Source organism: Diplodia corticola (assembly GCF_001883845.1).
Source record: "Diplodia corticola strain CBS 112549 chromosome Unknown scaffold73, whole genome shotgun sequence".
NCBI lineage: Eukaryota > Fungi > Ascomycota > Dothideomycetes > Botryosphaeriales > Botryosphaeriaceae > Diplodia > Diplodia corticola.
Genome location: NW_017971552.1, coordinates 1 through 22,161, shown reverse-complemented (window position 1 = coordinate 22,161; position 22,161 = coordinate 1). Strand labels below are relative to the sequence as shown.

At 58.5% G+C, this 22,161-nt stretch overlaps 6 protein-coding genes across 6 annotated transcripts; 4 read left to right on the top strand and 2 right to left on the bottom strand.

The window, feature by feature from the left end:
• Positions 1 to 388: 388 nt before the first annotated feature.
• BKCO1_730006 (arginine rich protein) lies at positions 389 to 2,602 on the bottom strand (the record flags this gene model as incomplete). Its single annotated transcript, XM_020278918.1, has 1 exon — positions 389 to 2,602. The coding sequence occupies one exon, from the start codon at positions 2,600 to 2,602 to the stop codon at positions 389 to 391; it is 2,214 nt and encodes a 737-aa protein (XP_020125989.1).
• Positions 2,603 to 2,867: 265 nt separating this feature from the next.
• On the top strand, positions 2,868 to 5,325 carry BKCO1_730005 (uncharacterized protein; the record flags this gene model as incomplete). Its single annotated transcript, XM_020278910.1, has 6 exons — positions 2,868 to 2,901; positions 2,973 to 3,186; positions 3,710 to 3,942; positions 3,990 to 4,007; positions 4,063 to 4,342; positions 4,398 to 5,325. The coding sequence occupies 6 exons, from the start codon at positions 2,868 to 2,870 to the stop codon at positions 5,323 to 5,325; spliced, it is 1,707 nt and encodes a 568-aa protein (XP_020125988.1).
• Positions 5,326 to 5,879: 554 nt separating this feature from the next.
• BKCO1_730004 (telomere-binding alpha subunit central domain-containing protein) lies at positions 5,880 to 7,938 on the bottom strand (the record flags this gene model as incomplete). The annotated part of the gene is made up of 5 exons (XM_020278899.1): positions 5,880 to 6,138; positions 6,197 to 6,596; positions 6,645 to 7,548; positions 7,600 to 7,751; positions 7,800 to 7,938. The coding sequence occupies 5 exons, from the start codon at positions 7,936 to 7,938 to the stop codon at positions 5,880 to 5,882; spliced, it is 1,854 nt and encodes a 617-aa protein (XP_020125987.1).
• Positions 7,939 to 8,514: 576 nt separating this feature from the next.
• On the top strand, positions 8,515 to 10,491 carry BKCO1_730003 (importin subunit alpha-1; the record flags this gene model as incomplete). The annotated part of the gene is made up of 3 exons (XM_020278888.1): positions 8,515 to 8,751; positions 9,017 to 9,526; positions 9,583 to 10,491. 3 exons carry the CDS (start codon positions 8,515 to 8,517, stop codon positions 10,489 to 10,491), a joined length of 1,656 nt encoding a protein of 551 aa, XP_020125993.1.
• A 1,480-nt stretch (positions 10,492 to 11,971) lies between these two features.
• Positions 11,972 to 14,534, top strand: BKCO1_730002 (microtubule associated protein; the record flags this gene model as incomplete). The annotated part of the gene is made up of 5 exons (XM_020278877.1): positions 11,972 to 12,082; positions 12,136 to 12,188; positions 12,240 to 12,313; positions 12,508 to 13,149; positions 13,198 to 14,534. The coding sequence occupies 5 exons, from the start codon at positions 11,972 to 11,974 to the stop codon at positions 14,532 to 14,534; spliced, it is 2,217 nt and encodes a 738-aa protein (XP_020125992.1).
• Positions 14,535 to 18,302: 3,768 nt separating this feature from the next.
• Positions 18,303 to 19,700, top strand: BKCO1_730001 (uncharacterized protein; the record flags this gene model as incomplete). The annotated part of the gene is made up of 1 exon (XM_020278867.1): positions 18,303 to 19,700. One exon carries the CDS (start codon positions 18,303 to 18,305, stop codon positions 19,698 to 19,700), a length of 1,398 nt encoding a protein of 465 aa, XP_020125991.1.
• Between the last annotated feature and the right edge of the window lie 2,461 nt (positions 19,701 to 22,161).

Sequence of the window (22,161 nt, the reverse complement as noted above, 5' to 3'; positions counted from 1 at the left end):
ACTGTTGCTGTTATATACCCTCTCAATTTGCCTATTTTGATGCTACATTCGCCATAGACTTAATGAATGACATGGAATCTTAAGGCATGAACGTTGCAGAAAGCGGTTTCTGTTGGAGATCCATCAATGAAGTCACCAAAGAAATGAGGGCAGAATGATTCGACGTAGTGTGTGGTCCACGGACGACTTCACATTTCCCATGACATAAGACACGAGAAGTCAAACTATGTTGGTTATGAATTAAGTGCTTAGTGCTATTGAACTGCCCGCCGAGCTACTGCGCGCAACCATCCTATCCATTACGAAAAGTTGACTCGCACGAATCTGTCGAGTCACACCACGGTCTTCCACCGGTTCCAGGCAGTGTCCACCTTTCAAAGTTCTGGTCTCAACGCCTCGAGCCCCTGCTCCGGCTCCTGCTCCTATCCCTTCTTCGATCCCTGTCCCTCTCTCTGCTCCTGTTCCGATCATCCCTCGAGTTCCCTCCGCCCACTCTGCCACCACCCGGGATGTATCGGTCGATATCACCGCGGCTCCTGTAGTCGCGGTCGCGGTCGCGGTCACGGTCCCTATCCCTCTCCCTATCTCTATCTCGGTCACGATCGCCGCGGTCCCTATCTCTGTAGTCGCGGTCCCGATCACGGTCGCGGTCCCCCCTGTCGCGGTCGCGGTCTCCCCTGTCGCGGTCTCGATCCCTATGGCTGTCCCTCCTCGAGCTTCCGCCACCCGGTATGTACCTGTCCGTCTCAGGCGGACTCCTACTCCTCGACCTACCACCACCACCGCCGCCGCCGCCGCCGCCGCCGCCACCACCACCACCGCCACCGGCCCTGTAACCGTTTCTTCGCGGCGCCGGGCTCCGGCTCGCGGCGCGGTAACGGCCGCCGGACGGGCTGCGCGAATGGTTGCGGTAACCGCCACGCCTGTCGTAGCGGTCGCCGCGATCGCGGTCGCGAGCGTCGTAGAAGCGGCTGGAGCGGCGGCGGTCGTCGTCGTAGCGGGAGGAGCGAGCGACGCTCGGGGAGCGCGAGTGGTAGCGGCTGCGGCGCGAGGCGGTGGCTCGGCTGCGCGAGCGCGAACGGCCGCCGCCTCGGTGCGAGTCCTTGTCTCTGGAGCGGGAGCGTCCGCCGCCGCGGCGGGACTCGCGCTCGTGCCCGTCGCGCTCGGCGCGGGAGGAGCGGACGGAGCCGGCGACGGAGGCGGCGCGGACGGACCGGGCGTCTTCTTTGGTGGATTCTTCTTTCTTGAGGATGGGGATGTCTTCTCTTCTCGGCACGGCATCCTCAGGCTTCGGCGTAGTGGGTGAAGATAGGGGAGCTTTGTCCTTGGGGTCCAGCCTTGCTAGGCGCTGAGCTGCGGGATCGCGTGGGACGATGGACTTGGGGACCAGTGACTTGCGGCTAGGCGGCTCCAGAGAACTGGACCTCTCCAGTTCGGGGCGTTGGCGGGACTTTTCAAGCGCCTTACTCTCTTCGAGGAGCAGGCTGAGGGCTTCTTCGTCAGAGATCTTAACCTCCTCAGCAGTCTTCTCGACCTTCTCCGCCTCATCAGCCGGCTTGCTTTGGTCCGGAGAAGAAGGGCGTGCCTCTGGAGTGGGTGACCGCCGCTTTTCCTTGCTCCGATCTCTGTGCTTGTCCCTACTTCTGCTCTTGTCCTTGTGCCTATCCTTACTTCTGTCCCTGCTTTTGGCTCTGTATCTGCCTCTGCTCGTGTCCCTGCTCGTCGATCTGCGGCGCCTGTCCCGGTCGCGGTCCCGATCATAGCGACGCGAACGCTCACGTTCGTACTCCTCATCCTCACGGCGTCGTTTTTCGCGTCGTTCCTCCCTCTCACGTTCCCATTGTCTTTCTTTCTCCCTACGCACTTCGCGCTCTCGTTCGTACTCGCGCTGGCGCTCAGCCTCCCTCTCTTCGCGCAGTCTGCGACGAGCTTCCTCACGCTCTTGGCGCTCCTTCTCCCTTCGTTCCTCCTCTTCGCGCTTGCGGCGACGCTCATCCTCTGCCTTTTTCTTCTCCTCGCGTTCCCGCTGTTCCTCCATTTCCAAGCGAGCGTCACGGGAAATCTGTCGTACCTCACGGCGCTGCCCAGCTTCTCTCAGATAGTCTTCCTCCGTCTTGCTACCACGAATAAGCTCCTCCTTTGCTGCTTCATCCCCAATGTCGGCGCGGCGGATCTCGCGCATGCGAGCCTCGGCGCCGGCCTGCTCCTCGAGGACGGAGTGCAGGATGTCGCGCACACGGGTTTCGGCAGCGCGGTAGATCTCGCTGCGCTCGGCGGCGCCTTCGAGTAGTGGGGCGGCTATGCGACGGTCCTTGGAGAGGAGGGTAGGGTTGCGGGTGGTTTCGCTCTCGCCGAGCTCCTCCAGCGATTGGATGAGGGTGGACTTTGCATCGCTCTGTTCGAACTTGTTGAAAGCATCCTTGCGCAGGGAGTCGAACTCGCCCTTCTTCTTGAAGGTGTGCAGGATGGCTTCGATGGCAGCGCGCTTGTTCTGAGTGAGCGGCAGGTCGGAGGTCTTGAGCTTTTTGCGAGCAGAGACGGGGTCGGACATGGCGTCGGCCTCTTGCTCGAGCGAGCGCTTGCGTCGGTCGACCTGGGCCATGGTGTGTGGTGTTGCGACGTTGCGCGCGGGGACACGAAGAATGTCGCGGTCGCGGCGGCGATGGCGGATGGACGAATGGTAGCGAAGCTGGACCTGCTCACTCGCGCCAAGGCCGTCGGGGCGGCAACAACTCGAGGTCGATGGCACTGTTTCCACCTCCAATACCACCACCCCCACTCGCCCAATCCCTGCCGCGCAGCCACATCCCATAGCCCGCTGCTGTCCCCCTATTCGCACGCTTGCAGCTCGAATCGCCCGTCACATAATGGTCTCCAAGGTTCTCTTCTGGAGCGGCTTCGGTACGCCTGTCCGGACTCCTCGTCCGCACCACCGTGAGCCGGCATTGGCTGACCTGTCGTCGCTTCCCCAGGTGTCGCTGTCCGGCTATGGCAGCTGGGCATGGAGATGCGCCCATTCTTCAACAAGGGCTCGCTCTGGGTCTATCCTCTGTACGCGACCGTCGGCGGCAGCTTCGGCTACTGGCTGCAGGGCGTCGAGTCCCGCCAGTACAAGCTCCTCTCCGACCGAAAAGATGCTTTGCTTGAAAAGCGCGCCCGCGCCGCCGAGCAGGAGAAGGCCGCCGCGTAAGACAGGAAGGTGCAACGGGAGGAGTTGGGGAAGAACTGGGAGAAGACGCAAAATCAACACGGCGTGGATGCAGAAGCGGAGGAACGTTCAGGCAGGCACACTGCAGACGGACTTGTACTACACCAGAAAATGGGGGCTATCATATCTGGAGTGCTCAAGTGCACATATCTATCTGATGCATGCGATGCCGGGGCCAGACCAGCCCACGGCGCACAGAGCTCGAAATACACCTTATTCTCGATTGTTAGACGTGCATCTTAGCGGCATCGTAATGCGTTTTGGCGGCGGCACCGCGTTGGCGATGACGTTGGCTTCAGACCAACGGCTATGACTGGCGGCATGGACCGGCGTTGCGCGTTGTGCTTCTCCTTCCGGCCAGTCACGAGCGCGGCGCCCGAACTGCACCGCCACTCGTACTGTCCTCCCCCAGTGTGTTCGGTCTTGCAAACTGTCCTATTCCCTTCGTAAACGTGTTCTGCTCCCGGTCCTGTGGAGGTTCGCTTATCTGTTTCTTCGCAGCGCTCGCCTTTCCCGGCGTCGTCTCGGTCAAGCCACCATGGCTCTTCCGGTGCTTGGAGAGTCGATCAAACCCAAGGGAATCGTCGTCTTTTCGGGCGGAAGTGCTGCGAACAACCTGGTCGACGTCTTCAAGACGGTGGCCGAACGCAAGCAATGCTCTTTAAGCTACGTCATCCCCATCAGCGATAACGGTGGCAGCACATCGGAGCTCATCCGAGTCTTCGGGGGCCCAGGTGAGCATGCAGCTTTCTTGTGAGCGCTGGTCGCTGATGGACTCTAGGTATCGGTGATTTGCGGAGTGCGTCAAGCATCCCCGACTGCAATGTTTTCTGTTTCCCTGACCCGCCTCGCAGGTCGTCTCGTCCGCCTGATTCCTGAGAACGGAGACCTAGAAAGAGCCGCCATCAAGACCTTCTTCAACCATCGTCTGTGCCTAGACGCCGATGAAGCAAGGCATGAGTGGCTCGACATAGTGGAGGCCCGCCACCCTCTGTGGAACAACGTTCCTTCGGAGAAGAAGGAGCTGATTCGCTCGTTCCTGAACTTACTGAACCTGGAGATCGTGAAGAGACTTCGGCCAACCTCCACCTTCAACTTTTCGTCTGCCAGCATCGGGAATCTCTTTCTCACCGGGTAATCAAGCCTAGCGATTCCTGATCCTCAAGCGCCTCCTCCTGACTTTTTGTAGTGCCCGCCTCTTCTCCGGCAGTCTTGAATCAGCCATATACCTTCTCAGCAGTATCTGCGGAGTGCCATCTAACACTTCCGTCCTTCCAGCCATCAACACCAACTTCTCGCACCACATCAGTGCCGGCCTCGCCAACGGCACCGCCATCACCGGCCAGAATGCCATCTCGCACCCCTCAGAGCCCACCGCTCTTCCCGACATGGCCTCCAAGCCCCCGGACGACACCGAAGACGACGACATTGTCGAAGACGCCAACCTCCCCGGCTCTCTTCCCATGCTCCGCAAGCCAAACATCATCTTCAGCAAGGCCGAAGAAGAAGATCTCCCCGCCCGGATCGACCGCATTTGGTACATCAACCCTTACGGCCAGGAGATCCGCCCGCCCGCCAACCCGAAAGTCGTCTCCGCCATCGCCAGCGACAGCCAGGCCGTCGTCTACAGCATCGGCTCGCTGTACACCTCCATCATCCCCTCGCTGATCCTGCGAGGAGTCGGCGCCGCCGTCGCCGCGACCCCGGCCGTGCGGCACAAGATTCTGATCCTGAACAGCACCGTCGACCGCGAGACGGGCCCGTCGTCCCAGCCGTTCACGGCGCTGGACTTCGTGGCCGCCATCGCCAAGGCGGGCGCCGAGAGCAGGGCACGCGGCGGGGCGGATTCCATCACCCCCCTGGAGTACAGGAAATACGTGACGCACGTCATCCACCTCGAGGGAGCCGGCACGCCGGCCGTTAGCAGAGCGGATTTGGCTGTGCTGGGCATCGAGACGGTGCGGCTTTACGGGAGAAGAGGCGGGGGAGGCGGGGGCCAGGGGGAGGGGTTCTTACGGTACGATGAGAACGCGCTCACTCAGGCACTGGAAGTGGTCATTGGTGGTGGGAAAGATTTGCGAGGCGATAGGAGCAGGAGGAACACGTTGGACAATTAGGTGGTGTGGCTTTTACCATTTTCTGTTTGCTATTGCGACAGTAGATGCAGAGCGAGTGGAACTACAGTAGATGATACAGGATAATACAGCTCTTCATTGAAGTGGCCTCAAAGCCTTGTCGACACCGATAGCGTATATTGGGTTGCGGCATTTGCCATAGCAGTATCTCGTGTGGTGGAACATCATCAATTTTCATGAGAAGCGGTGATTCAAGACACGTTCGGGTATACAGACAAATCAAACCAACGTCCAAAGAGCAAAGCGAGTCCACCGACGCCAAGTGGCAATACGCTACTGGGATGCAAGTATGAAATAATGTGAGATGACGGCTCAGAAGCGGAACACGCACATCGTCCCGTGCGGATAGATGTCGTAGTTCAAAAGTGAAGACCGGATCAACTTTAGAAATGTAAATTGGGTATTCACAGAAATGATTCATCAACGGACGTTCTGTCCGAATCGCCCACAACGCCACCTTTGCCCTGGCCCACCGAGGTCCTGTCATGAGTCGCTTTTGCCTGCCAAATGATGGGCTTGGCAACCACTCTATGGCATTAACCGTGAATAGTAGTACCGTGGATGTGGTAGATCCTTTGGTAGCTGGGCTCCGTTTTTGCTCCTGCCATTGCAGGCTCGGGCTTTATCGTCGTACCCGTCTCCTTGACACAGCAATCAAATGCTCTACTTGAATGCTGCTTTGCGACAGCCTCGTCAAGCGGATCTTTTCCTTCGGATTTAAGCTCCTCTAGATCTCCCCATAGGATGAAAAGCTTGTTTCGAAGCTGAGAAAGCGTCTTCTCATCCTTCCGTAGGCTGTTGCAGGTAGGTCAGCGCGTGAACCTGAAAAACAAAATACGCGACTTTTACTTACTCCACGGCATCAAGACAAAGAAGGCATTCCGCATCTTTGTGGGACACTAGGAGCGGTATCCTAACAGGGCTCTTGGATCCTGGTGGCTGCCTTGCGTCTTCCACCAACAAGAAGAAATGCCATTCCCAGCGTGGGGTACCGGTTGAGAGTGCTGTATAAGTCGTTGAGCTTTGGGTTGGATTTTCCTCGCTGACGTCATTGAACCCGGGGTCATCCAGCGATTCTGAGAAATCTTCTAGATTGTCCGGCCAGAAATCCACGACGCGAACCCGAGCTTTGTACATCGCATTCACAAAGGGCAGATCGCAGTCCACCCCATTGGGCGTCCTATACATACGTCGCTCGTTGTTCTCGATGTCAGTCAACCGTGTCGTTGGATCTTGAGGCCTCTCGCATTTCACTGGCCGGAATCAGTGACGACGTGACAGAGCCCATCCAGGAAACTTACCGTGAGGGTTGAGTCCGACGTGGTCTGAATCACTCACAGGCTCCTCTGTTAGTGCCGCTTCTCGGTTCCTCTTTCTCAAATTTGCCTTCTTCTCCTTCCGTTTCTCCTTGCGTGTTTGTTGCTTTTCCGGGCCTCGTTGCTCTCGACTCACCGTCGCCTGCATGTGGGTCTCCTTACGGCCCTCCAATGCACAGACCCGCGGGTCCCACTGTCTGTGTCGCATAGAGATGACATTTATGCGGTCTGGATATTGCCTGTCCCCATGCAGCGCACCCTCGATCTTCGTGCCTGAGCTGTCCATCTTGATGTGAACGTTCTTCAATTCAACAATCTCGCCTTCTCTGATTCTGTTGAAGGCAAAAGTACCGTGGGGTTCCCAGAGCTTCACCTGTAGAGTCATTTGTCCGAATGGCCCTGGCCACTCTTTCCGGCGGGTCTGTCCAGTGTAGTCATATGCATCACCGTCCCTACCCATGTCGATATCCAGATTTTCGTTGGGATGGTTGTACCGGTAAAGGAGGTTGTTCTCCGTATAGTCCGTGACATAGATCTCGCCGGCATGCTGGTACATTCTGACCACCTCGACCACTATATCGACAAACTGCCCAGGGCCAACATTTTTGATGAGATTGAATTTCTCAATAGGCTGCTTGGAGGGCGCCTGCACGATAGAGCCTGTTTTCACGGTTGAATTTGAGCACAGGGAATGTCGGAGCGAGATAGCCCATACTTGTTGTTCGGGGGTGGGTGGTTTGGCGTGCTGTGGCATGGATGAATAGTGCAGCATTTGGCCTGAGGCATAGGAGTCATTGAAGTGAGGGTCGGGCATGGCACTCGAGCGAAATGCTATACACTCGCTGGTGAAGTGCCGCATCAAGAGGGGCGTGTTGGCGTAACAGCTGACCTGAGAGGGTAAATTAATGCGAGGCTGATTGGCCAATCATGGAGTGCAGACCTTGAACTTTCGCAGAATGACCGTGTCGCCAACCGTCTCTATTTTTGGGGCCTGTTCCCCATGCCTGAGAAACCATTTGACTCGGACACTCCGGCCCTCGCCAAGCTTGGCGGTGACGGACTGGTCCTGTAGCTGGATTGCGAATTGCATGTCTGCGGAATGGTCAGCCGGAGCGTTTGCACGGACAAAGTGGCGCCTACCGGATCCTCTGGAAGGTTTTACTGGCAGGATGTCGCTGACGACGCCAATGACATTCACAAACGCGTCTCTTGGGCGTGCAATCGCTTGCTCGACTGTGAGGAAGCCGTCAAGCTCCCTCACGGGAGCTCCCAGCGGCATGGCGGGCGTCGTGAGGACAAAGAGCAGAAAGGCCGTTCGGTGGTGGATGCTCAGAGCGGCGATAAAATGGGGAAGGTCACGGAAGGGTGCAGGACATCAGCCGCCCTACCACGGCTGCGGCGTCGCAGGCGAGCAGTCAATACGCGACCATTGGCCGGCGGCTGGCGACGGGTAGGCGGGGCTGCTTCTGGCGCTGCTGGCGGCGGTTGGGGCTGCAGCAGGCCGCGCAACAAGAAGGCGCGCACGCCAGTGCAGACGACGGTCGCAGGCTCCGCTCCCGGGCCGGCACATGCAGCGGCGCGTGCAGGAGCAGGGCTGGCTTCGCGGCGTCGTCATGTCGCGAGCAGCGCCTGCCAAGAGCTCATCGCTGACTCATCGGCGCTAGTCGAAAACAGTGCCCAATCCTCGCAGGGCTGTTGCCCGCATTATTTTCCGCCCGCTCGACCTGAACCTCCAAACACCCCACGAGCTTCTTGCCTCACCTTGCACCCGCGCTGCCTGCAGCGATCTTCGTTCTCTAGAACATCCCCCCACCACCCGCGCCCGTCTCGTCCGCCGCTGCGAAGCCCCGCCACCATGGCCGATCGCTACATTCCCGAGCACCGTCGCACGACGTTCAAGGCGAAGAACACCTTCAAGCCCGATGAGCTGCGCCGCCGCCGCGAGGAGCAGCAGGTCGAGATCCGCAAGCAGAAGAGGGAGGAGAACCTTGCAAAGCGCCGTGGCATCGCCTCCCGCGAAGGCGGTGGCCCCGGTGCTGCGCTGGGCGCCGCTCCGGACAGCGATGATGAGGGTGGAAACATCGAGAGCCAGGTACGCCACCCCGCGCCGTCATCCACGCACCCTGCCCACCCGAGCATCGTCTCGTCGTCGTCGTGGCGCCGCCGCTTGTATGCCTCGTCGGCCTTGCGCTCAGGCTTTTATTGCCGCTGTTTCCCCGCCTGATAGTTGCCGGGCGAACTGGCCACCCCTTATCCTTATCCCCCAGCACGAGCCGCCACGAGGACCATGACTGCCTCTTTGAATGCGTCAATGCTCAATTTTTTTTTGAACCTGGTCGCTGACATGTGGCGCGCAGCTTAACGAGGAGCTCCCCCAGATGGTCAAGGGCGTCTTCTCCGAACAGATAGACGAGCAGATCCAGGCCACCACCAAGTTCCGCAAGCTCTTGTCCAAGGAGCGCAACCCTCCCATTGAGCGTGTCATCGAGACCGGTGTCGTGAGCAGATTCGTCGAGTTCCTGCGCTCCCCCCACACCCTTGTCCAGTTCGAGGCCGCATGGGCCCTCACCAACATCGCCTCGGGTTCTGCTCAGCAGACCCAGGTCGTCATTGAGGCTGGTGCCGTTCCTATCTTCGTCGAACTTCTCAGCAGCCATGAGCCCGATGTCAGAGAACAGGCCGTCTGGGCTCTGGGTAACATTGCTGGTGACAGCCCTGCATGCCGCGACTTTGTCCTGCAGGCCGGTGCTCTCAGGCCGCTTCTCAACCTGCTCGGCGATAGCCGCAAGTTGAGCATGCTCCGCAACGCTACCTGGACTCTGAGCAACTTCTGCCGTGGCAAGACCCCGCAGCCTGACTGGCAGACTGTGAGTAGACCCGGATTTCTTGTGCTTTTGGCAAATGCTGAGATTCGACCCAATAGATTGCCCCTGCCCTTCCCGTCCTCGCAAAGCTTGTCTACTCGCTGGATGATGAGGTCCTGATCGATGCCTGCTGGGCGATTTCCTACCTTTCCGACGGTTCCAACGACAAGATCCAAGCCGTCATCGAGGCCGGCATCCCGCGTCGCCTTGTCGAGCTTCTGATGCACGCTTCGACGTCTGTGCAGACCCCTGCTCTGCGCTCTGTCGGCAACATTGTCACTGGCGATGACGTTCAGACCCAGGTCATCATCAACTGCGGCGCTCTGCCTGCACTTCTCTCTCTGCTGAGCTCCACTAAGGATGGCATCCGCAAGGAGGCTTGCTGGACCATTTCCAACATCACCGCTGGCAACTCGACCCAAATTCAGGCCGTTGTCGACGCCAACATCATCCCTCCGCTTATCCACCTTCTTTCGAACGGAGATTTCAAGACGCGCAAGGAGGCTTGCTGGGCCATTTCTAACGCAACCTCCGGCGGTCTCCAGAAGCCTGACCAAATCCGCTACCTCGTGTCGCAGGGCTGCATCCGCCCTCTGTGCGACCTTCTGGCTTGCCCTGACAACAAGATCATCCAGGTGGCTTTGGATGGCTTGGAGAACATCCTCAAGGTTGGCGAGATGGACAAGGAAGCCACAGAGGGTGGCGAGCCGATCAACCGCTACGCGCTGTTTATCGAGGAGTGTGGTGGTATGGAGAAGATCCATGACTGCCAGAACAACGCAAACGAGGAGATCTACATGAAGGCCTACAACATCATTGAGAAGTACTTCTCGGACGAGGACGACGCGGCTGGCGACATGAACGAGCTGGCTCCTCAACAAGGGCAGGACGGCACGTTCGGCTTCGGCGCCCAGCCCCAGCAACAGAACTTCAACTTCGCCAACGGCGGCGACTCGATGGACATGTGAAGTGGCAACCAAGCGTAGTCCGGCGCAGACCTGTCGACAGGATGCGGCGGATGATTGCAGCATTCTAGCGGCGGCACCCCCGTCCATGTTCGCGCGTAATCTCGTCCGATGCGTTGGGCCATACCGACAGAGGACAGGCCAGCGCTGCTCTTGCTCCAGCGTCAGGCCGGGGCATGGAGCATGTGTGCTGATTCTGGACAAAATCGAGGACTGCATTGCTTTTCCGTAGCAACATCGACGGCCAAAATCCCTTTCAGCCCCAAAACACACCCAATACCACCCTTCCGCCCCCCCCCGTCTCCGCGAGTCGTGCCCCCTTCGTCATGACAGATCACGAGCCCCCCCAAGATTCACCGTCATGTATTCTCCCTTTCGCAGTGGCGAGCTGCCACTGGCATCATCATATCCCCGGCGTTCTCACCCGATTCTCGAGTTCTGGTTGTGTCTTCTATACGGGAAGGGTATTCTTCATGCTGGCGGATGTTCATATAGACACTCCGTAGGAATTGATTCTGAAGTCTGTTGTCAACGGACGCGATGCCGATCAGCGTGACTTTATACTCATGTGGGGCAATAACGTGCCGCGGAGACCGCGCCGTTCCCAAAATAGGTCTGAGTGAAAGCTGTCGGCAGGGGCCGGGGTAACGTCGTGCAAAGACAGCAAGGAAGACTTGCGGCGTTGGCACATGCAGTCAGCTCACAGCTTGTCAATTTCACATAACAGCAAGCCCGGCCCGGCGCGCCTGACGAATGTCGACGTTGACTCCGGCGACGCCCGGCTGAGATGTGCGTTTTCTGGTGGCTGGGTGTCGGAGCTGGGCATTACGTAGTGAGCGGAGGCGCGGAGAGATGGCGCAGTACCGGGGTGCACTGTTATGATTACGAGCCGGCCGGTCAGCCGACTTCAGCTGGCTTGATATAGAGTTGAAACGGCCAAGGACAAGTCCTTGCAGAGCTGAGCGAGTCTGTCAGATCCGCCGTCGTGCGAGACAGGATCGTTGCACGGATGGCCGAAAACCGGTTTGCATTGGTTCAGATCGGGCTAAATCTGGCAGGCCTAGCACGCAAATGCCGGGCTGGCGCAGGCTTTGGGCACCGGTGCGGCCGGCAGTGGGGGTTACTGCGGTAACGCTCCCGCCCGGCGCGCGGCTCGTAAACACTAGCTTCAACACCAGGGCGATCCCGCGTCTAAAGACGCGTTACGTACCCACCTCCTCGCTTCTGCGCTCTTCGTCTCGCCTCTTCTTCGCTCTCTGAGATCACCGCCGAAGCTCGCTCGAGAGCGTTTGAGGCCTCGCAGTCCCTAGCCGCCCGCCCGCGTTTGCGCCCACGATCGTTACCAACGCGCGACAAGCCCACCACTCGGAGCAGCTCGCCTATCTGCACGCCCGTCGCTCGGAACGCTTTCCGACTGCCCTCCTGCAGTGTTGCATGCCACGTCGTCGTCCTGCCGCGTTTTCGCGCCCACGCCTGCACGGCCATGGACACTAGCTACCTGTCGCAGCAGGTCACCACCATCATCGGCCAGCTCCACGGCCTCTTCGACGAAATCGGCGTCCCCGACCATGAGCGCGATTCCCGCGAGGAAGAGGTGCGTTTGCTACTGCACGACCGCGCGCTTCTCGTCCTGACGTATCTTTGCAGCTCTTCTCGGCGCTGTCCGCGACGCTGAATAACCAGCTGAAGCTGGTGAATGCGTACGTGAACCTACCGGCCTCCCGGCCCTGGCGTGACTGACGCTGTGATAGGGAAAAGAACGAGAAGGTTGAGGAGGCGCAGCGCCTCATCAAGACCATCAAGCAGCTGGAGGCTTCGTTGGAAGGTAGGACCGCACGCGACAGCTACAATCCCGAGGATGAGGAACTACAAATCACGTATCCTCTAAGCCGCTGCATCCAAACCCTTAAGGAAAAACAGAAGGCTGTTTCTAGACAGCATCGCGAGCGCTATGAGCAAATTAAAAGCAAGTCGCAACCCTCCAACCACATCCTCGATCTATGCGCTAACAGCGTCCAGAACTTGCGCAAGCTCTTGAATCATACGCTTCTCATCTCGAGCCTTCCTTCCTCCATATCAAACTCCCCCCGACATCGCCGAATGCGAAGATCTCCCCGACCTTTGATGTGTCGCCGTCGTATGTCGATTCCCTCGATGAGGAATTCTCGCGAATATACGAAGAGTACACCCGTCGCGTGGGGTGGGTACAGTCAACAGCGGACGAGATCATCAAGCTGTGGGCGGAGCTAGGGACGCCTCAGGCACAGACCGATGCTGCTATTCTTGAGTTTGCGAGAGATGCGCCTGAGCAGCTGGGTTTGCATCAGGATGACTTGGACCGCTTGCGTGCCAGGAAGGACAGGCTGGTTGAGGAGAAGGCGCAAAGGGAGAGGCGCCTGAGGGATCTTCGTAACAACATCGAGGCCCTTTGGGATCGCTTGGGGGTTGAGGAAGCCGATCGCAAGGCTTTCTTTGCCGGCAATCGCGGTTGCGGCATTAGGTCCATCAACGAGTACGAGGACGAGCTTGCCAGACTCAACGAGCTGAAGCGCAAGAATATGCACCTGTTTGTCGAGGATGCCCGCGACAGACTCCAACAGCTCTGGGACAGCCTGTACTTTTCCGAAGAGGAAATGCTGGACTTCACGCCTGCTTTCTCAGGTAATTGTCTCCGACCCATTCCCCTCGCAAGTAGCTGACATTCCGCAGACGTCTATAGCGATGCTCTTCTCTCAGCTCACGAAGCTGAGATCGACCGACTCGAGGCTTTGAAGGAACAGCGTGCCCCCATACTTGCCTTGCTGGACAAGCACAAGTCTCTCCTGAACGACCGGAACGAGCTCACCGCATCCGCGCAAGATGCATCCCGACTCATGGGTCGCGGCCAAAAGGGTGAGCGACGGGACCCTGGAAAGCTTTTGAGGGAGGAGAAGATGAGAAAGAGGATCGCAAAAGAACTTCCCAAGCTCGAGGCTGAACTCAGAAAAGCTCTTGAGGCTTACGAGGACGAGTACGGTAGGCCTTTCATGGTCCAAGGTGAGAGGTACCTCGACGAGCTTGATAATTCAGCTTCTGCAAGAGCCCTGCCGCCTCGTTCGAAGACCCCGTCCGCGGGAGCAACTACTCAAAGACCTACTTTGCACAAACAGAGCAAGTCGGCGTCGTCGTTGAATCGCGAGGGATCGATAACCCGTTCGAACAGCGTTCGTGGCGGATCACAGGCGCCTCCTTCCCGGACTAAAACGCCGGTTACGACGAACTTTAACCAAAGCACTGCCAGCTTCAGAAGCAACGCCGATTACAGCTTTGGTAGTATCTCCAGGGGACACAACCCGCTATCCGCATCAGTGTCGTCCAGCGGTAGCGTCAGGGGTGGAAGCCCCACCAAGATTCCAGGTCGCGCTCCGCTGCGAAACATGCTGGAGCGCAATAACTCTGTGAGCAGCGACCGCCATTACCAACCTGGAAGGGACGACTTGACTATTCGAGGCAACTCTACAATACGCGGTAACATGGCACCCCCGCGTGCTCCGCCGCCCAAGATGAAAGATCTCTTCACGCCTCCGCCTGAAAACACCAGCTTTGACCGCGAGACTTCATCGGACCGCGGCAGCATCGTCCGCTCCCTTGCTCCAGAGGACCCCTACGATGACCGCTCGTTCATGTCTTTTACGCGACCTGAGTCGTCTGGCCGTGGCAGCTACCCGCCGATGGCGCCCCCTCATGGTCGGTCGGACAGTCGCCAGACATCGACTACTTCATCGACTGTGCAAACTGCTCACTCCGGGTCTGAGAATTGGGAGACCTACAGCGACGTATCAGAGCCCGAGCCGGACGCCAGCGAAGCGTACTATGCCAAGCTGCGTGCTAATCACATGCAGCGCTATACCCCGGAGCTGAATAGCACGCACCGCAGATCGAGACCGGCGATGGGAAGCATCCGTGGGGTTGGTGCGACTCAGCGGATGATCGAACGCGAGGATGACCGCTTGATGAGTGCTGAGGGCAGTGAAGCCGGCTGGACGGACGACAACGAGACCTACTGAACTGCAACAGCTTGCGGATGATGCGATCTTGATCACCGCTTTGTTGACATAGACCGAAGATTTCCGGCTCACCTCCATGCTCTAGCCCATTTCTCATCTTGATTCTTTTTTCTCCTGCTTATATGAATACCCTCTACAGGCTACACACCGTCTGCAGCAGCGAGGATCAATTGCCTTGGGGTACACACAATACCAGCTCGGACTCCTCTTGGCGGGACCAAGGTGTGTTCGTCTACACAATGCTAGGACTTGGTTCAACTTTGCTGTAGACGGGGTGTAGTTGGCCGCCCACATGCTGTCTGGACAGCAGGGTTCCTTTCTGTTCTCTTCTCTACTTCGGTCTGTATACCACGAGCAATGGGTGAAAACGACTTCCAAATTCTTCCTTTTTCTATTCTAAACTTGATGCGTCCTCTAGTTTTGTTTCCTTTGTCTGAATCCATTCCATTGACGATAGCCCAGGAGACGGGTGATAGTCTCCATAGTTGGGACTTGAAACGAATGAGCAAAGGCGCAAGAGGGTGGCTGCGACAACACAGCCAGGCAATGCATGAATGATGACTGTTCTCATTTTCTCTTCACGGCCATTCATGTCGGAGATGGGGGAAGGGGAAAGTAGTGAATCCTGGCGGCATCCTCATTAGCCTTTTCTCTTCCTTGTATGTTGAAATGAATTTGTATTTATCTCCTTTGTCTTTGTGTCCTGATCTCTTCTAGACGTCGAAGCCCAAAGTTCCTTTATTCTTGTGTGTGGTGTGCATGTGATCTTTCCACTTGTCCTGTCCAATTTCTAATCAATATGTCCTGCTCTACATGAAGCTCGATGCAACATGAGTAAAACTATCTAAGTAACGTAAGGGAGTGACCCAAGTGAGCATACGAGCCTCGGGATTGCGCCTAGCACATGAGACGGCTCGGATAAATTTAGATATCGTATTTTTCTTTCGGCTCGGATGACATTGAACGCATAGTACCAGCAAACTCCCGCTTCATGAAAAACCAATCTACAAGGTGGTGGCCACGTGTAGCCTTTGGTAGGTGGAGGCTGCACTGCTTACTCATGGTATTTGGTGCTCTGACCATTGAGTCTCCCTCACAATGGTTGACTGTCCACGCATGAGGAAGGTAGCGCCCTTGGCGGGGCTTGGAGGGCTTAGGCAGGGTCCTCTCTAATATGCTGTGGCCCACCCATCTGGAGCAGAGACCACCGCACGCATATGCAGGGCAGCCGGATGTTCCACTTTTCTCTTTTTTTTTTCTTTTCCCCAGGACGAAAAGAGTAGGTAGCAACTGGGGCAGTGAGATGCGCTTTCCGGAGCTTGGTATACATCGGAGAGCAGATTGAAGCGGCGGGTCATTGGCGGTGTGGACTGGATGCCGTTGGTTCGTGTTTGCAGTTTCGTTGAAATTGAAGCTGGCTGGGCGCGGGATACGTAAAGTGGGAGAGACGGCCGTCGGCCTGGGTACGTTTTTGCATTTTGTGATGAGCGCCGTGGGGCTGAGAAGCTTGGGGCACCGATGTAAGAGGATCTGCAGCGAGGCGCCAAGGAGGATCGGTTGTCATTCATCAGTGTTGGACGCGCTGCCTATTTCATGTCTTGGGCTGTGCACGTACGCCACTGTCGCGCGAAGGACACGCGACGGCACATGTGATCCCACGTGAGGCTGGCATGAGAGAGAGATCACGAGCTGTCGAATGCAGATGATCAGCCCTGGCGTGCCGTGGCCTTCGCGGAGTCTTTTCGTAACTCTTACGGCAGTCCCCAGCGACAGCCTAGCTCAGCGCGCCTACATTGCAAGTCATTATTACAGTAGGTGCAGTAGCTGCCCAGCATTGAGCGCCATTGGTAGCGGAACTCCGGTTAGAGGCGCCCGGTGCATTATGCTCGCTTCACGCCGAATCGACCCGTGGATGCGACTGAACCACTACCCCATCTTTGAAGGACAGACTGTGGACTGCTACCACCGCCAGCAGGGCACGCTCATCAACATGATAAGGGCATGGTGTGCGCCTCGGCACAGAAACTCGTTGGGTATGAATGCATCCCCGCTGCGATACCTGCGGCAACGTCCATTCGCCAGTCCCCCAGCCCTGAAGCCTCCAGTCGCATCGTACTCGTCGGCGGATCGGCGCGCGCTAGCAGCGTCATGAGCTACATGAGCTACTTGGAGCGTGGAGGTCCGGCAGCAGGTTATCATCAAGCAAGCTAATGGAATCAAGATAAGCCAGACAGTCACTTCTGCGGGCTGCCGTCATCCCGCGCCCAGGCGGGCCAGAGATGCAGCTGGAGGCAGCCAAATCAACAGCCGCGTGCGGCGGTAAATGCATGACGAAGACGACTCGCGTGTCAGGCAAGCAGCGGCAGGCTGCTGTACAGCTACTAACAGCTAGCCACGCAAGCAGCGAGCAGCCGTGGGAGACGGAGCGGCCCCACCGCAGCGCAACAAGTGGCCGCTTCTACCACCTGTTCGCATTGAGCGCGCAGCAGCGCGTAGCAGTGCGTAGCAGCGCGTAGCAGCGCGTGATGGGCGGGTGGAGGCACGCTTATCTGGCATCGAAAGCGGTGGGCGACGGGGGCCTGTGTTGATGAGCAGGCTGTGAGGCGGCCTCCAACCCCGGATCTGCACACACGACTGCTGGTTGCAGCATAGCGCAATGTCTGTGTCCGTTGGAGCTCCGGCAGGTGACGCGCAGGAGTGTGGGCGCGCTCAGCGGCTTTTGCGGCGCTGGACGGCGGCGCTGCTTGGCTCCTGGGGCGGGCAAGGGGGGTGCGATTGCGCTGCAGGCGATTCCCGAAGAGAGGAGCGTGGAAAGCTTGGGGGTGGTTAACCTCGCGCCGGGTGTTGTGGGGTGCATCAGAGATAAGGACGGCTGCTCTGACAGGCCTGCGTGGGCGCGGCGCATCACGAGACGGACCATAGGTACGTCAGGAATGCGACAGCGAGCCACCGAGCTTGGCAGGCACCGACGGAGCCCTGGAGCGCGGCCGTCAGCGCGCCGGCGTCGCAGCAGCAAGGCGGGCAGCCGCGCGAGGCGGCCGACCGCGCAGCGAGACTCGGCCGGCGGCGGCTGCAGACCCTGGGCTGGTTGGGTGTGCTCGCCGGGGCGAAGGCCGTGGCTGGAGCTTCTTGCGCGCAGGGCTGGGGCGGGCTCCAGCTCGCGTGCGTCCAACGGCAGCTGTGCTAGCCGACGTGGGTTACGTGGGTTACCAGTCGCGCGGCCTCCGTAGCGATCGCCCTCAGGGACCCTGGCCGCCGCTGCGCGCGCGGCAGCAAAGGGAAGGCGTGGCTCTGTACGTAGTGGTAATGCGGCCGATACGGCTGGCTGGGTCCCTTGCAGCCTGCGGTTGGCCAGCCGCCAGCGCGCCCTCGCTCCAGCTGCTCGCCACCAGCCGCGCGCAGGCTGTCAGCAGCCCTTATCGCGACTTCCCCGTAATCACTCCCGCGCATGCGCGCTGCCCGCGTGCTAAAGCTGTCGTCTGGCAGTGCTGCAGGAGCACGCTGCGAGGCCCGAGTGTCCTTCGTTCATCTCCCCAAAACTCCCCGTCAGCCTCATGGTTGCTGTCTCCTCACACGCCCTGTTTCCATTACGAGACTGCTCGGCAAGCAGCAGTAGCTTCGGAGCCTAGCCCGGCCCAACGTCACCACCACCTTCTCCACCGCGCGCCGCCCGAGCCAGCCAGCCCGAGCATATTACCACCGTTCGCAGTCATGATGGTTCCACGCTCCTACCGATACTCCTCCCACCACCCTCCCCCCGACTGCAGCATGGGTTCCGTCAGGATGCCGCGATCCCGTTCTCCCGCCCAGTCCGCCCCCCGGAAACAGTCGCCACGCCCTGCTGCTCCCCAGCAGCTCTCTACGAAGCCCGCCCATTCGAAACCCATGGTCATCCCGGTCCGCAGCCAGCCCCAGCAAGCTCCGCAGCCCGCCCGCAGCAGAGGACCCCACGGCTCTCGCAAGCACCGCTCGTCTTCCGAGCACCATCCCAACGCCGTCCCGCCTGCCGTTGCAGCACTGCTCGCTGTGACGTCGATTCCCAGACCGCGCCGCGCCTCTTCGCCGCGCCGTCGCCTGCAGTATGCCGACCGCCGCATCTCCATCGACGAGCTCATCGAGGAATGGAGAGCCGAGGACAAGGAGATCTCACCCGGCAGCTATGGATCGCCGTTGGACATTTTGTTGGAGCGTGTCGAGGATTGCGATACTGACGACAGCTTGAGCTTTGACGGAAGCCAGAAGGAACGCGGCTTCGCCTCTCCTCGCTCCATCTCGAGCGAGTCCATCCCATCTGTGCCCGACCTGGACGAGGATCGGTCCATCCTCTCCTGGAGCAGTCCTTCCACCCCGAGGTCGCCATCATTGGCAAGACGGGCAGGCGAGCGGAGGGAGAAGAGGGTCGTGTCGTCACCGCCGAAAGAGGAAGCTATCCTTGACCACCCCCTACTGCATTATGGCTTCGTCGAGAATGAAGACGAGACACCGGAACCCCCGGCCCCTGAGGTTAAGATTGAACGTCAAGCGCCCGCATCAAGGCTGAAGTCAGCTTTCACTTCGAACCTCACCGCATCTATCCAGGCACTGAAATCGGCGGCGAAGTCTTTTTCCAACTTCACAGCTCCGAGCGTTCCGCCCGACGATCTCCTTACTCGCTCTCTGCTGTCTCCCCGGTTTGCGAGTGAGATGCGCCCCAAAAACTTCCAGGGTACCCCCGATCCGGCTCTTCGCCGCTATCTTAACCCCAGCACTTCGAACAGGACGCTTTCGCCGACCGAACTCTCGCAGCAGCTCCACGAGGCCCTCTTGCACGGCCAACCCGTGGATGACCCCAGCGACGGGCCCATGATTCAGATGCAAACATACGAGCGCCGCTCACGCAGCCAATCTCGCGGCAAGCGCCGTACCACAGACCCCGCGTCAGAGGCCGGCCGTGCCTTGAGCCCGCAGCCAGCCGTGCGCCAGAGAGAACCCCGCGAAAACAGCGACTTCCTACGTGTCATTGTGCTGGAGATGAACATGCGCCGCGAAGGCAAGCTTGACGCGCGTGCTTTGGGCAAGGCCAGGATCTGGCTTCCGCCTCGCAAGACCGGCGCGCGTAGCGAAGAGGAGGACGCAGTCAACGGCGTTCCGGTCCGATGGGTGGGTGTGCTGGCAGATGCGCGTTGAGCGGCTCTCCGGAATCTCCAACGAACAGTCACACTTGCATAAGGAGGCGCAGGGGATGCGGCTGGGAAGGGTCGACGTGCGACGTTGACGGTGCACCAAATCCCCGTCCCGGCACTACGTTGGATCTGCATGCGCCGCAGGAGACTCAAAGGAGCTTCCCAAAAGCGCACTCTCACCGAAGCCCCATACCTCACCGGCTCCCACCAATTTCTGCAGCCTAAGCCCTTGCTGCAGCTAGGTACCGGCCGAACCGGACCGCATCGAGTGCAATTCCATTCCAGCATCCCGAAAGTCGACTATCACTATGGAATTTCTCTCGCCGCCCCCTGCCGGAAATAAGATGGGATTTCGCGTCGACCCGGGCGGCCCCGCCAAGCGAAAAAGCAATAGATGCGAGACCCTGCGTCGAAATCGTTCTCAGGGACCACATCCATCCTTGTGCACGACACATGGCCTCCGATCACATGAGCGTCGCGCTGCAGAGCGCTACAAACAATTTTTTTCCTGCACACCGCTTCGGGCCTTCAACGCTGGGCGCTGCGATCTCCCTTCAAGCCCGGTTCCACCACCTTCGGGCCGTGCGGCCTTACCGTGATTTCGGGAGGGAAAGGCTCTTGCCGGCTGAACGTCTGCAAACAACCCACGCACCACCACCTTTGGTGGACAAAGGGTGCTAGCTGCATTAGGCAACTGAGTGGAACAGACTGGAACGAGCAGAAAAGAGCATGGGCGCGGGTTGAGCGGGGCGTGGCTTGCGTGGGCGCAGACAAGAGCACGGGTTACATCGGGTGCTCCAGAAAAATTCGTTTCGTTTCCGCCATGTGGGGGCCGCAGTGCAGCGCGGCGCGAGAGTGGAAAAATCGAAATTGGCTTAATTCTTTGCTGCCCGAAGCTCGAGCGAAGAGCCTGTCGCTGGACCTTCCACTTCTCTGCTGGCTTCGTTAGCTCACCGACTTGACCTGCCTCTTGCTTGCTGGCGTCCTTGTCCGCCTCTTCGCAACCTGACGCCGCACACCTCGGCCGCCTGACTATCGTCTCACCGAGACGGAAAATTGTTCGTCTACCGGGCCGAGCTCGCGATTGTTTCCGTCGCAATCACCACTCTCCTATGTACTCGTCTCGGCCTCCAACGCTTGCGGACCGCGTGCTGGCCGGGCCTCGCCTGCCCTGGTACCTCAGGATATGCTGCGCTCATCATTCATGACCTTATGACCAATACCTGGCTTGCTACCATCCTTCGTCAGGCAACCACTCGGCTCGGTACCCCAGCTGCCGACGACGACGACTCATCTGTTTGCTGGTCAATATAGCCGGCTTTCTTTACCTCGATCGCCACATCTCCACCCTCGTCATTGCTTCACCGTCGTCATCATCGTCATCATTATTAGCGAGCATCACAGAGCATCATGATTGGCATGCGCATTTTCCACCCTGATCGTTCTTTGTCAAATATTATTCTTTCCGACTTTCCGGATTATACATAGGTCCGACCAGGCAAGCAAGCAGGTGGGACCTCGCCCGCGATATGGGTGTCTATTGTCAACGGCCTACACGCATTGTTTCACTCGTTTGGTGTGCATATTTCTTAGCATTTTGTTATATCCCACGGGCTTATCGGCGTTTTGCGGTGCATGGTATGGTGGGATACATAGGCATCAGGTTTCGCGGCGACGGGTCCTTGGGTTCAGCATGTGTGTGTTCTTACAAGTCCCCCCTCGAGAAGTTGGGGCGGACAGGCGCGAAAGATACCTTAGATTAGTTGTGCGACTTGATTTACGCGTGTATGAGAGAAGGCGGAAGAATAAACTCTTGACATGACCTATGAGCTCTCAGTCCCAGATTCGTTTTCGTGAATAGCTATTTCATGGGAGCTTCCCATTGGTGATCAGCGGTGCCCGGCTGGTCGAACGTGGTTTGCGAACGTCATCCAGACCGAGCCCTCTTGAACGCTTGCCTCATCCACTTGATGTGCGGACTGAGAAGGGTGCTGCTCCCTAGGTAGTTACTTGACTGACTTGCTGCCGATGTCCTTGTTGTTCGGGCAAAGGCTTAGTTACAACGTGCACGCACCCCGTCATGAGCTCGAGATCGTCGGTGGGGGGGATGTACATTGCTGAACTGGCCACGACGCAATATTGCCACCTCAATTCCAAGTCGGCGAGCGGCCGGTCAGTAGTACAGGTCTCTGGGAGGGGCGCCAGCGCACGAAGACGTGCTAGAAACAATGGAGATCATGAAACACATGGAGATCATCAGCAGATTCCGTTATCGGTGTTTCCGCTGCTTATCGGAACTGATAGTCCTACCTATCGTGAAGTGGAGAGGAGAGGGGGGCTCTGCAGAACAGCGGGGTTTGATTTTGTGAGATCGCCTGGGTAGAGATAAAGAGTACGGGGCTTCGAGACTCCTTTTCGCCAAATCCTAGCGGAAGCGGTGACGATGGCTAACTGGAGGCTGGGGG